This window comes from Hyaena hyaena, unplaced genomic scaffold (genome assembly GCF_003009895.1).
Source record: "Hyaena hyaena isolate Hyena2069 unplaced genomic scaffold, ASM300989v1 scaffold_201, whole genome shotgun sequence".
Taxonomy (NCBI): Eukaryota; Metazoa; Chordata; class Mammalia; order Carnivora; family Hyaenidae; genus Hyaena; species Hyaena hyaena.
Window position 1 is genome coordinate 1,791,129 of NW_024080833.1, and position 16,556 is coordinate 1,807,684.

Genomic DNA, 16,556 nt, shown 5'->3' on the forward strand with positions numbered 1-16,556 from the left:
AGGGAGTTCGGCTGAAAGACTGGAGTTGCTGTCTTGACTCTGAATCTAGGCAAGTCCTTTGCCCCCCGAGCCTCCGCTTTCTCTGCTCTAAAATTAGTGTAATGATCCCCGAATGCAACAAAAGCATCGTGGGCTCAACAATCATGTGCAAACCGTTTCACATAAAACACATGTTAGGGGGCTGATGATTTCTCTCCAGTTATTTTCCTCTGCTCCATTTCACAACGTGTAACTGTTCTGCTTATTTCAAAAGTACATCATAAGCCCTCTTCCCTCTGCCTATTTGCTTCCCCCCAATCCCTCTGAATGGATTTATGTTTCTTTCTCTTTTTTTTCCTGTTTCAGCCGGACTTTTCCTTTAAAAGCCAATAAATTTCATCTGTGCTGTGAACCTTCTGAATTTCTAAGGTTCTGCACCACTCCGGTGGCACTTAGCTTTGCACCACGTGGAAACACTCACCTCTTCACACATGCCTTGGATCCTTAATAAAAACAAGCTCTTTCAGAACAGGGTCGTCTCTGCTGGCCCAGCGTCCTGCGGAGGCAGACATGCTAGAAATACTCAGAGCTTTAGATGACAATGATCACAGCTCAGTTGTGAAGCATAATCATTCTTGGGTAAATGGAGACTCTCAATGTCGATATGTTGACATTCCTAATGAATTCTTAATTAGCATACTGGCAATTTACACTTCACAGCTGTATTCACAGGGCACTTCATAATTGTTCTTAGTTTTTATCAAGATGGTCTCAGGAGGTGAGTGATAAAGATCACGGCCTGACTTCCTTATTTTTTTCTAAATTGAGAAAAGCAAAGTGCTTTTGTGAGATATATGGGGAATATGTAGTATAGAAATGGACATGAGAGAGTCAAATAAATTACTTTTCTTGCACCCTGCCTCCTGCCCCCTGCCAACGACAATGCTTCTCCAGTAATTTTTGGTTCAGGGAAGGCAAATAGTGATTTGTTTGGTTTAATGGAGCTGCTAGTAGCCCTTGGAGATTGGGAGAGTCTCTAGTCTTCCTTCTTCAAACTGAAACTTTTTTTTTTAATGTTTTATTTATTTCTAGGAGACAGAGAGAGCGTGAGCAGGGGAGGGTCAGAGAGAGAGGGAGTCACAGACTGAAACAGGCTCCAGGCTCTGAGCTGGCAGTCAGCACAGAGCCCGATGCAGGGCCGAACCCACGAACCACGAGATCATGACCTAAGCGAAAGTCGGACCCTTAACCGACTAAGCCACCCAGGCGCCCCCAAACTGAAACTTTTTACTTTAATACCTGAAAAAGAGAGAATTTTAGTGTGTCTTGGGGTCATATTTGTTTTTTATCTATTGATTTTTTTCTGATTAAAATAATGTAAGCCAAACCAAAAGTAAATGGAAGGAATGAAACAATAAACAACAGAAAATAATGAAAACATAGAAAACAGAAAAATAGGTAGAAAAAAGAATAAAATCAATAAAATTGATAAACCTCTAGCTATAGGCAACAAATAGAGATACAAATTGACAATATTAACCATACGAGAGGTAATGTCCGTATAGCTCCTACAACGTGTAAAAAGCTTTATGCCAATGAATTCAATAGCTTAGATAAAAGTGAAAAAAAATCTCAAAAAAAGCAAACTACTCTAGCTAACTCAAGAACAAAAAGGTAACATGAGTGGCTTTTTACCTCTGAAGGAAATTGAATCAGTAAAAATCTTCCACCAAAAAAACTCTGGGCCCAGTTTATTTCATGGTTTAGTTCTACCAAACACTTATTGAATAAATAATGTCAACTTTACACGAACTGCTATAGAAAATAGAATTGAGAGAAGGTCTTAGCTCATTTTAAGAGACCAATATCACCCTAAAACTCCAACCAGAAAAATACACTGAGAAAGAAAAGTATGCATCAATATCCCTCATAACATAGAAAAGTCCTTAAGAACTTTTTGGCAACTGAAATTTAAAAACGTACTTCAAAAGGTAATACAGCATGAAAAACAGAATTTAGTTCAGGAGTGCAATGGCCTTATTTATTTTAATATTTAAAGAATAAGGTGATTTACTGTGTTAATAACATAGAGTCAAATAAAACATCACCTCAATGGTTGCAGAAAATACATGTGATAAAATTCAATACTCATACGTGATTTTAAAAAATCTCAGGAGCACCTGGATGGTTCAGTCAATTAAGCATCCAACTTCAGCTCAGGTCACGATCTCATGGCTTGTGAGTTCAAGTTCTACATCAGACTCTGTGCTGACAGCTCAGAGCCTGGAGCCTGTTTTGGATTCTGTGTCTCCCTCTTTCTCTTTGCCCCTCCTTCGTTCATGCTCTTGTGTTCTCTCTCTCTCTCTCTCTCTCTCTCTCTCTCTTTCTCTCTCTCTCTCTCCCTCTCTCTCTAAAATAAAATAAATCATTAAAAAAAATCATTTTAAAAAATCTTAGAAAACAAAGGCAACTTCTCAGACATGATAAAAAGGCACAAACAAAACAAAATGGATCATAGATGTAAATGTAAGAGCTAAAACTATAAAATTTTTAGAAGAAGATAAAGGAGAAAATCTTAGTAATTCGGAGTTAGGCAAAGATTTCTGGAACCTCTTCCACAAAAAGTATGAACTATAAGAGAAAAGAATTGTTAAGTTGGATCTTATCAAAATTTGACAGTTTTTCTCTTCAAAAGATACTGTTAAGAAAATGAAAAGTCACAGGAAAAATATTCGCTAAACACATATCCAGTAAATAAATGTATATATGCAGGATATTTAACACTTAGAACTATAATAAGAAAACGAACCAATAAATGATGGGGTCAGGAGGTAAAGGGGTAAGATTTCGATAGATTTTCACCAAAGAGGGCATACTACAGATGGCATATACATGTATGAAAAGATGCTCAACATCATTAGTCATTAGGAAAACCTGCATCAAAACCACATTGAGTTTCACTGTAAACCCACTGGAATGGCTAAAATAAAAGCAATGAACAATTCCAAGTGTTGACAAGGTGTGGAACAATTGGAACTCTCATTGGGAAAGATCCAGCCACTTTGGAAAAGCTCTTCACCGTTCCTTATAAAGTTAGCACCAAATAATCTACTCTTTCCACATCTACAGATTTGCCCAAACGAGGTGAATACTGTGTCCTCTACGCATGTTCACTGCATCTTTATTCATAATAGTAAGAAAATTGAAACAACCCAAATGCCTAGCAACTGAAATCCAAATTGTCGTATATCTGTACGGTGGAATACTACTCAATAATACAAAGGCATGAAGGGCTGAGGCATCCAACAGCATAGAAGAATCACAAAAGCATCACGTTAGCCGCAAAAGCCTATATAAGACTTTGTTTATGTGAAATGCTAGAAAAGGCAAAACCATAGTGACAGAAAACAGACTGTGGTTGTCATGTCAGGGACCTAGAGGAACGGAAGGCAAAGGGGCATAAGGAAACATTTTAGGGCGATTGAAATGTTCTATATCTTTACTGTGGTAATATTTACAGGTGTAAACATTTGTCAAAACATCGGCTTGTACACTTACATTGGTGAATTTTATTGTATATAAATTATACCTGGATAAACTTGTTAAAAGTAATGCATACCAGGGGCGCCTGGGTGGCTTAGTCGGTTAAGCGTCCGACTTTCGCTTAGGTCATGATCTTGCGGTTCGTGGGTTCGAGCCCCCCGTCGGTCTCTGTGCTGCGCCAGCTCAGAGCCTGGAGCCTGTTTCAGAGTCTGTGTCTCCCTCTCTCTCTGACCCTCCTCTGCTCACTCTGTCCCTCTCTCTCTCTCTCTCCTAGAAATAAAAAAAAAAATTTTTTTAAAACGTAATGCATACTGATTACAGATAATTTTGCTGTATTTCCCTCCCTGTAGATATACTTTCTACATGATTTTAAAAACTAAAAAAGTCATGTGCTTTATTTTCTACTTTCTAACTTAATATCATAAACGCTTCCCCTCCTGAAAACTAGAAACACTGAAGCCCTGCTTAAGATTCCATTTACAAACATGCCTCCCTTAATTAATCTTATGGGTGGGAATCTGGATTTTGTTCAGTTTTTCTCTATATTAAATACTTTTCTGATATACTTTGCGTTTATATTCTTGGAAGGCTGTTTGGATTTTTCTTAAAATGCATTTTTCGAGGATATACTTTTTAGGTCAAAGTTTGAGAACTTTAAAAAAGTCTTAAATGTGCTATTAAATCATTTTCCCAGAGGATGGTACCGATTTAACTCTCACTGGCCGTGTACGAAAGGAGCGGCTTGACTGCATTCCCACCAGAACTCGATGTTATCGTTAATTATTATTTGAAATAGTTGCTTAAACCCTCCGCTTCAGCATGGTAGTGGGCTGTAACTCTTCTCTGTACGTCTGTGTGTCTGGTCCATAGTATTCACCTGCCTGTGGGGTAGAGTTCATTCCATCCATTCCTGAGGGTTGGGGACATTTGCAGACCTTCCGGGTTGTGTGAAGGTTCACTCGGGCACCCTCCTCTCGATATTCCTCAGCCAGAGTCTGTCTCCCACTTTTACTTTTGTCTGCCTGGTTATCCCTTGATGTTTTTTTTTTTTCAATCTTCAATGTTTCTATCGTTGCCAGTGCTTCGGGCTTTAACGTAACACAACAGAGCCTATCTGGGCTATTCCACAAGCACGTCTTTCCCCGTGATACAACTCGGTAACAGCAAAACGCATCTTCCATGTGGCAGAGCTGTGATTTGTCCTTCGCTTCTATCTGCCTCTCCACTCTTCATGGTTCTCCTCTCAGTTGCCCAAGTAGCACCTCCTTCCCAGGTCCAAGCAACAGTCCTATCAACAGAGAGACAGTGGAGATAATACAGAGTTCTGAGAGGGGAGGGGTGGGGGGTGGGCTAAAGGTGATGAGGTTAAGGAGGCACCTGTCGTGATGAGCTCTGGGTGACAAGGGAGCACTGAATCACTATATTGTACAGCTGAAACTGAAAGATCGCTGTATGTTCACCAACTGGAATTAAAATCAAAACGTGAAACAAGCGAGAGACCTGAGCGCTCGCCTTCCCTGCGCTCGGCTGGGTCAAATTTCAGCCCACCTTCTTCAAGTCCTTCCCTGCAGGACCTCGACGTTCCCTTCCCCCTCCCGCCACGTGAATCCTGCCCAGATCCCGAGTCAGTGCTGACCACCGCCGCCTCAGCTCCGTCAGGCTCCAACTGGCTCTGGGGTTGGTTTGGGGCAAGACCAAGTGTTTAATTCTCATTCAACCTGTGAGACCCAGCTTGGCCTGGACGAACGCTCCGGGCACGGCTGACACGCTTCCTTCCCGTGTGCTGCTGGCTGTTGTACATACTCCACTTGCCTACATTTATCCTGTCACAAGGCAGCCTTCCCCACTGGAAACAAGAAGTCCAGGAGATCGGGAGCAGCTCTGGCCCGTCTACCTCTGGCACTTGCACAGCCCCTGGACCTCGGGGGAAGCCTCGCTGTTTCCACCCTTGTCTTCCTGCAGCATTCCCTTCACACAGCAGCCAAGGTGACCTTTCAAAAACAGAATCTCTCTTTCTCTTGACTAATTTCCAGACGAAGGGGTTGGTGTCCTGCTTTCTTGCATGGCTACGAGGGTATTTGTCTGTATCATGAACTCACGCACTTTTAAAACATACTCAACATGAGCCAATCAATTGCAGTTGTTATTTGTTTTGATTCTCAAATTACCCGCTGAGATCTTTAGGACACAGTCCTAGTTTCGGTTTTTCGTTTGTGTATTTTCGGTAGATTCTCTGCTTGCTGGCACCAGAAGGTTTATTATCATCCTATTTCCAGCCTCAGACGGGGGATCAGCCTTTTCTTCACAAAGTCCTGGTTTCTTTCAGCGTATAGTGTTCTTAGAGACCACAATCTGGGCCTTATGGGTACACCTTGCCACTGGTTTGTCATTGCTTCAAGGACAAGTTGGGATAATATGCGTTTATCTGACCTATCCGGTATGGCTACGTTTCAGAGTAATCAAAAAAGCCCCAGTCGATGAGGATTTGTTGTTGTTAGAGAAGAATTCATGCTATTAAATGGAGATGGATTAATAAGTTTGGAACATCACCATTTACAACTGCTAATGAAATAATAACTCAGGCAATGCACATCCAGGGAAGCTAAAGGCATTAGGAGAAGGGATGATAGAGATCTTTACAACGGAAGGCTCAGGCTGCCCCATGTGAACCCGTTGATCAATTTCAGCATGTCTCGAAATGAGGGAACCAGACATTATGTACCACATGATGTAATGTAATAAGAAATACACAGCAGCGCTTATGAAATATTCTTGCCAAAAAAATGTTAAACCTGAATTTAATCAAGATTTAAATCTAACCTTTGGTTTGCAGGGCAGGAGGAGAACAAACAGACAAATCCGGAATTTGGTACAATTTACAGGACAGCTAAGCCAGCTTATTCAAAAAGTCAAGGACCAAAAGAAAAGTCGAGTGGGGGTGGGGGGGCAGTAACAGATCTGTTGCAAATTAAAAGAGACTTAAAGACATTACAATCAAATGCAATGGTCGGACCTCATTTGGGTCCTGATTCAAATAAATAGACTGTAAAAGTCTTCTTTGGAATAACTGAGAAAATGTGAAGGCATATTTGGAATCAGATGTTATTAATGAATTTCTTTAAGTTTGTTAGACAGGCAAAGAGAATTGTGGTTGTAGAAGAAGACGTCTCTTTTAAAAGAAATACTTAGGGTTAAGATGAGATGATGATAGGAATATGTTTTAAAATAATGCAGAGAAGAACTATTAGGTATTTACCCAAAGGATATAAAAATACAATGCTGCTACAAAAGCAGCATTATCAACAATAGCCAAACTGCGGAGAGAACCCAAAAGTCCATCAACCGATGAATGGATAAAGAGTGAGATACCTCTGTCCCACACAGACCTCTACACCACTCGACACCCCTCCAGCAAACCTGTTTGTTCTCTGTATTTAAGAGTCTATTGTGGTTTGTTAGCACAAGAGACTCTTAACAATAGACCACAAACTGAGGGTTGATGGAGGGAAGTAGGTGGGGGATGGGCTAGATAGGGGATGGGCAGTGAGGAGGGTACTTGTTGGGATGAGCGCCAGGTGTTATATGTAAGTGATGAATCACTGGATTCTTCTCCTGAAGTCAATATTGCACTGTATGTCGGCTAACTAAACTTTAAATTAAAAAAATAATGCAGAGAAGAAAGACAGACAGAAAGACAGAAAGACAGAAAGACAGAAAGACAGACAGACAGAAAGAAAGAAAGAAAGAAAGAAAGAAGAAAAGAGAAGATAAAGGAAAGAAAAGAAAAAAGAAAAGAGGAAAGCAAAAAAGGAAGGAAGGAGGGAGGGAGGAGGGAAGGGGGGAGGAAGAAAGAAAATAGGAGAGCAGAAGGAAATAGGGAAAGGAAGAATGGAGGGAGGCAGGAAAATATATTGGTTAACTATTGAATCTAGAGATGGGTTCTCGGAAGGGATAACCATACTGTTCTCTCTACTTTTGTGTGTATTTAACATTATTCGTTTATAAGTTTTAATTTTTTTTATGTTTTCTTTACTTCAGAGAGAGAGAGAGAGAGAGAGAGAGAGAGGGAGACACGGAATGTGAAGCATCTCCAGGCTCTGAGCTGTCAGCACAGAGCCCGACGCGGGGCTCGAACTCATTAACCGTGAGATCATGACCTGAGCTGAAGTCAGACGCTCAACCGACTGAGCCCCCAGGCGCCCCATTTTTTTAAATTTTTAAAAATCGTTTATAAGTGTTAAACACATACTATTTTAGGCCATTCCCCTTCTGTTGTCCCAATCTGACACATGCCTGTTAGGTGAGCGTGTCTACTGCAAGGGATGGGCCGGAAGGACGACACTCGGACCCGAATAACGAAGACGAGGCGGTCATCCGGGGTCACGTTGCCCAGTAGAAACCGGCGCTGCCGTTCAGGACCTCCTCTCCCAGGCCTCGCTCACCTTCAGCGGCTGACGGTGATTGTTTCATGCTCAGGGTCCAACCTGCCCCTGGGGCTTGTTGCTGTTCTCAGTGGCCTTGCGTTCATCACGACAGAGGCAGGACATTCTTTCATGGGCCCCTTTGTATTTCTTCGTGAATTACTTGTTTTTAGGGCCTTCTGTACATTACAAATGTATTTTCCTGCAGTTGCATAAAAATTCGCACACACCGTGTGCTTCACCATTAACAAGGAAAGGCAAAGGAGCCGTGGGGTTCGGCAGCTGAGCATCTCCACGTCCTGGGTTTCTGAGGACCCAGCCAAGCCTCCCTGATTCTCAGGCAACCATGTTGCACAACCCCGGGGACCGTCTTTCACCTAAAGACAAGGTGCTCCTCTATTCTGAAAGTGTAAACACAATCAGTTGGAGAGTCGTGGTTTTTCTTGGCTGCAAACCTCTATCAGAGACAAAATGTAAAACAAGTCTGGCAAGTAGAAATTTAAAGGATGGATTACATTTTGATGAAAAATGTATTTTTAAAAAGTGACAAACCATCTGAGAAATTTAGTTTTTAGATGATTTTCTTCCTCCGATTCAGTTTCAGAAAGGCAGTGAGAACACGAAGACATAGTAACATTGTACGTAAGGCAGCAGGGCTTTACTGCCGGAGGTTCTATTGTTAAGGTGTCTCCTCTGTTCTGTTTTCTGTTCTGTGATCACTTTCTGCCCCTGTCTCCAGGACTGCATTCTTAAAACCATCTAGTACAAAAGAGTTTCCCTTTCACCTTCCCCCTCCCCGCCCCCCATTTTTTTCTCTTGGATCTTTCTGAGCCAGAGCTGAGCCAGACTACTAGAAGTCGAGATTCTAGGAAGGAAAATACTTTCAGGCAACTGTGATGTATTAGTGTGAGTTGTGGGAGCTCAACGAAAGGCAAGTGTAGAGAAGTCAATGGATGAAGGGAAAAATATGATCAAGGTCAGCAGCCAAGTGCTGGAAGAAATTGGCACAGAAAACCAGATCCGGGAGGAGCGAAGACGATTCAGAGAGAACCGGAGGATACTTATTGAGCGTCTATTCTGTGTCATATCCCTTATTGACATGTTTTCATTTCATCCTCAGCTCTGGAGATAGGCATGTTATCCATATTTCACAGAGGAAGAAATGGCATCTGGAAAGGTTAAGTTTAATGTCACAGCTAGTAATGTTGTTAGCAACATCCAATACTGGCTCTGTCTGGCCTTTCCGCCCGGGATCCTTCTAAAATCACACTAGCTTCAAAAGAAGAGAAGAGAAATATGGCTCATGGACAAGCAATGGATGCTAAAATATTGATATTTGTGAAGTCATAAAAGTGGCACTTCTTCAAAGGTAGCAAGAGCTCTATAGAATTGTTATTTTTTTTAATGTTTTGTTTATTTCTGAGAGAGAGAGAGAGAGAGAGAGACAGTGTGAGCAGGGGAGGGTCAGAGAGAGGGAGATACAGAATCTGAAATAGGCTCCAGGCTCTGAGCTGTCAGCACAGAGCCCAATGCAGGGCTTGAACCCACGAACCGCGAGATCATGACCTGAGCCGAAGTCGGACGCTTAATAGACTGAGCCACCCAGGTGCCCCTAGAATTGTTATCTTTAATTCTTGCCATTTTTCTCTTGAAAATAATGGTAACAGTTATCCAGACTGTACGACTGGCAAACTCAGGCAAGATGAAAATCAAACTTGCTCACATATCTAAGAGATACGGTTCTTTTAATTTCAGGAGAAGATTTTATTTCTAGAATGGTCATAGTCTGGAGACAAAGGAAAAATAGGAAGCAGAATATATAGTTATGATCTATATCCCCTGAAAGATATTATGTTGGAAGAAAACTTAAAATCAATGAACATATTGATTTTATCTGGAATGCTCTCCCTCACTTTTCTCCTCTGCCTGGAGAACTCCTATTGATCCGCACAGAGCTCAGACATCGCCTCCTCCCTCAGGTCATATTTGTATCATTGCCGAATCTCTTCCTCACTCTGAGGCTCAGGCAGTGCAGTCTTGTCACTTTCCTCCCTTGTCATCTACAGTCTTCGGACTTCCTGGCAGGAGAATGACCCCACAGACACTGACACCTCAGAGGCCCCCAACCCCCTGCGTACGTTTCCTGCCCGTAAGGAAAGCCCATCTAACCCGCACAGCCCCCCTTCCTGACCTGACCTCTGGGCCTTTCTGCCACTTCGGTGAGCCCTCCAGTCGTTCCTCAGACCCCGGCCGGAAACTCCCAGCACTCTTTGGTCAACAGTCTCGACCTCTCTGCCAATTTGTGAACCCGCTGCACCTGCCCAGGAAAATCATAACCCTGCATCAGTCCACTCTCTCATTTTCTCACTGCCACACCTGCGTTGCCAAGTACTAGTGCGAAAAAGAAAAAACAAGTCCACACACCTGTGCAGATTAGCAACAATAAAAACCCATTCCTTTACATCTTAGTTCAGTCCTGAGAGCCAGGAAGCCATCCTTTTCATCCCTGAGCCAAAGCTCGCCTATTACCCTACAATAGCTTTTTCAGACCCTCACCGTTCTTTTAGAAGCCACCTGCCCACCACCTTCTCCAGCCTTCTTGGGTGGCCACTCTGTCCTTACTTCACGGAGCACTCCTGTCCGCTGCTGCTCCTCCCCTCACACCTCTGCAAACTTGTGCCTCCTGAGCTAATCCCCACCTGCATCAGTGGGGAAGAGCGTCCCCCCGCCGAATGCCTGTTCTTCCACCTGTCTACTCAGCACCTCTCCCTCGCTCTTTTCACTTATTCAGTGAAAATACATTCAGCTCTAATGCCTTTTCTTTCCTGCTTATAAACACTCTCATGCTGCTATTATCTCTAAAAAGACATGAGTGTATATACAAATATTGAATCATTACATTATGCATCTGGAACTAATACAACATCATGTCAATTACATCTCAGTAAAAAATACAAACATGATTCTTCCACCACTTTCTTAGAAGATTGGTCTACCTTCATTAGCTACTTCCTCACATCTCATTCTGCCCTGAATCCAGTAGATTTTCTCCTTTGCCCTTATAAATCTACTTAACCTGATCTATCCAAGGTCATCAACGTTCCTCATTGAATGTTTCCTCTTTGGAGCATTTTATGCCATCATCCGTTATGGTGTCTCTCTTACCATTGGCTTCTTACCTCATTTCCTCATACCGCTTTGGTTAGTCCTTTTTTTTTCCTTTTAATTTTTTAATGTTTATTTATTCTTGAGGGAGAGAGAGACAGAGCATGAGTGAGGGAGGGGCAGAGACAGAGGAAGACACAGGATCCAAAGCAGGCTCCAGGCTCCGAACTGACAGCACAGAGCCTGACGCGGGGCTCGAACTCACAAACCATGAGATCATGACCAGAGCCAAAGTCGGACGCTTAACCGACTGAGCCCCCCAGGTGCCCCTGGTTACTCCTTTTTGATCCTCATTACAGGCTCCTCCTAACTGTCCCTTGGACAGGCCATTCCCCGAAGTCCCGTGCATGACCTCTATTAACCTAGTGCCCATTTCCCTTCTCTCCTTTTCACCCCTGGTCCCCGGCCACTTTGCATATTCATGACCTCCAAATACCCATCTCCAGCCCAGTTTCCTCCCCTAACCTCTAGAGCTTCCCATCCACCCTCCTACTGTCCATCTCATCAATGCCTAAGCATATGTTCAGCCCAACACATTCCGTGTTGGTCGTTAGTCCTTTCCCACCGCTCAGTGAATGACATCACCATCTCTTCATTTGCCTGAGTTAGAAATCTGGAACTCATTTTGGATTCCTCCCTCTTCCTTGTCTTACAAATTCAGCACTCAGGCTCCACCTGCTTAACATACCCTGAATCCATCTCCTTCTTTCCAATTTCACTCCCACTGCCGTGCCTAAATTACTGGCAGAGACTCCTAAATAGTCTCTCTGCATTTAATCTTGCCTTCTCCACTGTACCCCCATTCTATTTCTGATACCATCATTCTGGATTATAAATTGGATAATGTGACTCTCTGCCTGTCCTCAAAATCCTCCAGTACAGACCCTAGAACCATTTGATGATCACTTAATTATTGAAGGATAATAAGATAAAAAAAAATAAGTGGATCAGCATGGCTAGAATTTAACATTGAAGAATAAAATAAAAAGAAATATATAAATGAAGTCTAAACTCCTTCAACAGTACACTGGACCTTTTTTGAGCCTTCTGCTAACCTTTCCAACCACATCTTTAGCCACTTAGCCCTCACATCACTGCTCCAGGCTTACTGAAGTACTTGTAGTTCCAGAAACATCCCACATACCATCTTCTCCCTGTGCTAGTGCTCAGGGGACCCCTCGCCAGTGGAAAGCATGTGATCTCTTCTTCAGTCTCCAGTCTCACTCTGTTCACCACCTTCCAAAAACAGATTCATTTTCCCAAGGCTGTGTGATCCCACAGGATCTAAACACACTTTTGTAACAGCACCCATCATCCCGTGTCATATTCTTCTGTTCATTAGTCTGTTTCACCAACTATGTGGTGCTTAAGCAAACATATTAGGCTTTGCATATCATATCTCATTCATCTTTGAATTCCCAGCACCCAGGATAGGACCTGGTTCCAAAAGATGATGCAAGGTATTGAAAAGAAAGATCAAATTGATTATTCAAAACATTTTTATGTCTCTTCTTGTTACGCAGTGCTCTATTACAAACCATCCACAAATTCTGTGGCATAAAACAACACTTCACTATTATCTCTCATGGCTCTGGACATTGACTAAGCTCAACCGGATGGTTCTTGCTCAAAGTCTGTCGCGTAGATTCTATCAGATGGTAGATGAGGATGGAGTCATCTGGAGGCTCAAATGGGCTCAACGGCCAAGATAGTTGAATCACATGGCCAACTGTCTGTTGGAACCTTAGCGGAGACTGTCTCCTAGAGCTGTGTATGTGGTCTTTCGATGTAGCTTAGACTTTTCACAGCATGGCCGATGGGTTCCAAGAGCATCTCAAGAGGAATGTTCCATGAGGCTCAAGTGCAAGCTGACAGATTTTCTATGACCTTGGAAGTGCTGTTTTCATTCTGTTGGTCAAACAAGAACTTCAGACCAGCCCGAATTCAAGGGGAGGGAAATCTGACTTATCTCATGATACGGAAATGACACATAGGTGCAGAGGAGGAAGGGACTTATGATGGTCATCTTTAGAAACAATCTACTGCAGCTTAGAATTACAAACAACTTTCAATAATACATTAAAATGTGTTCCTGAGACCTTTAGTTTTCTTCAACTTGGCCATTTTACTCTTGAGATGCATTTCTGTTATGGAATGGATAGCATTATGTGAAAAGACAACTTTCAAGGGAGTACCTAGCATCCTACCAGTTCTATGAAAAGTTTCAACCTGAACGCTACAATAAGGAAATGATCTGCATGTTTCCTTGATCATTTCATTCTTAAATGGCCAACCATTCAAGTCTTGATTTTTCCCTTTTAGTCCTTTGACTTTGTAATTCTGTCATCTTGATCCATAAGAAGATTAACTTCAAAAAACAAGTTTCTTTTGGCATGTTAATTTCTATAGAAGAATCTTTCTTTTTTTTTTAACTTAAAGTTACCTTCACCATTGTTAAGAGGTGAATGAGTTACCTGCTGACTACATCTCAACAAAAATAACATGGTGTTTTAACAGTGACAGAATTAGGTATTCAATATTTTTTTGTTGTTATTTAAGAGTGTATTTTCCAGTAGCCATTGAAGACTGCCCCTCGTGTAGAATATGGCTGTTATTTACTTTTAGAGTCACAGCTTCAGATGGGAAGTAAAGAATCCATTATTTAAGAGAGTATAATAGCACCTGGATGTAGGACGGAGCTAGGTCAAACTGTGTTGCCATTAGAGAGGGGAAACTATAACATTTAAAATAGCCTGGATTGGGGTGCCTGGGTGGCTCAGTCAGCGGGGCAGCCGACTTCAGCTCAGGTCATCATCTCGCGGTCCGTAAGTTCAAGCCCCGCGTTGGGCTCTGTGCTGACAGCTCAGAGCCCGGAGCCTACTTTGGATTCTGTCTCCCTCTCTCTCATTCAAGCTCGGTCTCTGTCTCAAAAATAAAATAAACGTTAAACAAATAATAAAAATAAATAAATAAAATAGCCAGGATTGCTTTCTAAAGAAAGTGACATAATTCAGTATCAGTGAATCTTTATGATGCTCCCTTCCCTTTCCAGGGACTGGGTCAGGGCTGGGAGAGAACGAGAAAATTTCAGCCGCTACTGTTCTTTGGTACCACTGAAGTGTGAGGCATGAGTAGGTGTTGAGCAGACATGGCTCAGAGAGCGTGGAGCAGAGAGCTACAGGAGATGCAAGGCTTTGCCTGATTACAGGGAAACAAAGCCCCCCTCACGGCGGTCAAGTGCCCACAACCTGGCCACTGCCTATTCATCCTTCACACTTCATTTCATCCTTCACCTTCTACATCTCTGTTAAGCTTCTCTCTTCTGGGCTAAAGTGTAAAGGCCTAACCAGTGAGGAAATAGGATGTATACAGAGGTGGGGGCAAGTAATGACAGTGTGAAATCCCTCCATCATCTGAAACTTCCAGTAAAGTCTGCCAGCAAACAAATGTCTTGTATGTGCGAAGTTTCGGGGTGGAAGTTAGGGTCCACAGTTCAGGCAATGTGATGCAGGAACGTAGACATAAGGAATAGCAAGATGCAGCCAGTGGTGAAAAGGGAGAATGTAAGTATTGTCCTAACCACGCTCCTACCTCTTCTACCTCCCTCCCTCCATAAAAAATTATTTCGAAATGACTGGGAAGGACTCAAGGCTACCATTACTTCTAGGTTAGGATAGGAATTGCTCTTATTTGAATCTGAGTGGACAGGGTAACTCAGCTGACATGCGGCCCACAGAGTTATTTCTTTAGATCTAATTCTCTTAGGCTCTGCGTTCCCTGAAGCCAGAGCGTAGGAGATAACCTGCCTCAGATTTCCCAGGTCTTGCTCGCTAAAATATATACACATGCTCAATGTTGTTGCAGTTGAAGAGAGAGAGGGAAGAAGCAATCAATGGTTATTTCATTAACTACATGTTTGGGCTCCAAAAGCAATTCTCAAGCTCTAAAAATACTACTTTAGTATCTTATATGACAATAATAGGTATGAGAAAAGCAGTCCCTAAGTTACTGATGACAAGTTGATTTTTAAATACACTAGGCCAAAAAAGTGTCAGAAGTGCCTTAGCTAGGCAGACTTGCAAAGACATAGATTATTCCTGAAATTAACTGGTCTAGAGTTAGAAAACATTAGCTATGGCAAAAATAAGAATGTTAACAGTAATAAAGACCTTGAACTAAAGCCGGAAGTGTTCATGTAATACTTACTTGGGTGTTTACAGCTTTTACCATGATAAATCATCCTTGTGATATTAGAGAGAGTTGGAAAAAGTATCTTACATGCAGATTATTTTACGGTTGGTCTGTATAAGCAGGTATTCCGAGAGACTGATGTTGTGCTAGGACCTACCCACAGAGCAGCTATTAGAGCTACAGTGGACCTTTGTCATTGTCCTGTTGGTGAATGATATGATCCCAATGGAATGTCCTATGCCCAGTGGGAAGCATTCATTGCAAAACACTTCTACACTTGAAAATGGCATCAAACAACTCACTCAATAGGATGGCCCATACTCTGAGATCATTGAGTTCAAGGAGAGCATGGATTCCTTGTGATGAATTGATGGAGGCAGCTGATGCCAAAAAACAAGCCAAGACTCAGCTGCCATACCATACATTCAATAGCACTATTTTCTATAGAACCCTTAATGTTAGTAAAGTAGACTAAGACAAGCACATTTCTGTGAAGGCATCAAGGTTACCTCGCCAGAGTTGTCTCTGTGACATGACTATTCTTAAAAAGTGAGTGTGTAAACAATTTGGTTATTACCTTCTTTATCAGTGCAAAAAATTCACTTAAATAAAGAAAAACTGGATGGAACTGAATTTTTCATCTGTCGCATTTACTGTGACTCATCACAACTCCTCGTGTCTTTAGCACCTAGAAACTCTGCACTTGATCTTAGCCAAGAGGTTGAGAAGCGATGCAGCACTTAGAAACTCTGTATTTGCCACCTCACGCCAGTCAGAGTGGCTAAAATGAGCAAATCAGAGAACTCTAGATGCTGGCGAGGATGTGGAGACACGGGCACCCTCCTACACTGTTGGTGGGAATGTAAACTGGTGCAGCCCCTCTGGAAAACAGTGTGGAGGTTCCTCAGGAAACTAACACTAGAACTCCCCTATGACCCAGCAATAGCACTGCTAGGAATTTACCCAAGGGATACAGAAATGCTGAGGCACAGGGGCACGTGTACCCCAATGTTCATAGCAGCACTCTCCACAATAGCCAAAACATGGAAAGAGCCCAAGTGTCCATCAACGGACGAATGGATCAGGAAGACGTGGTTTATCTATACCATGGAATACTACATGGCAATGAGAAACAATGAAATCTGGCCATGTGTAGCAACACGGATGGACCTTGAGGGTGTTACGCTGAGCGAAATAAGTCAGGCAGAGAAGGACAAATATCATATGTTTGCACTTATAGGAGGATTAGGAGGAACT

General features: G+C 42.4%; 1 protein-coding gene across 1 annotated transcript in view; it reads left to right on the forward strand.

Moving 5' to 3' along the window:
* Positions 1–744: 744 nt before the first annotated feature.
* Positions 745–16,556, forward strand: part of LOC120238251 — a 16,790-nt gene continuing 978 nt past the window's right edge. Inside the window, exons 1-3 of the mRNA XM_039241899.1 lie at positions 745–757; positions 4,954–5,199; positions 5,356–5,508. Coding sequence (XP_039097830.1) covers positions 745–757; positions 4,954–5,199; positions 5,356–5,508 — 412 coding nt within the window. The remainder of the gene's footprint in view (positions 758–4,953; positions 5,200–5,355; positions 5,509–16,556) is intronic.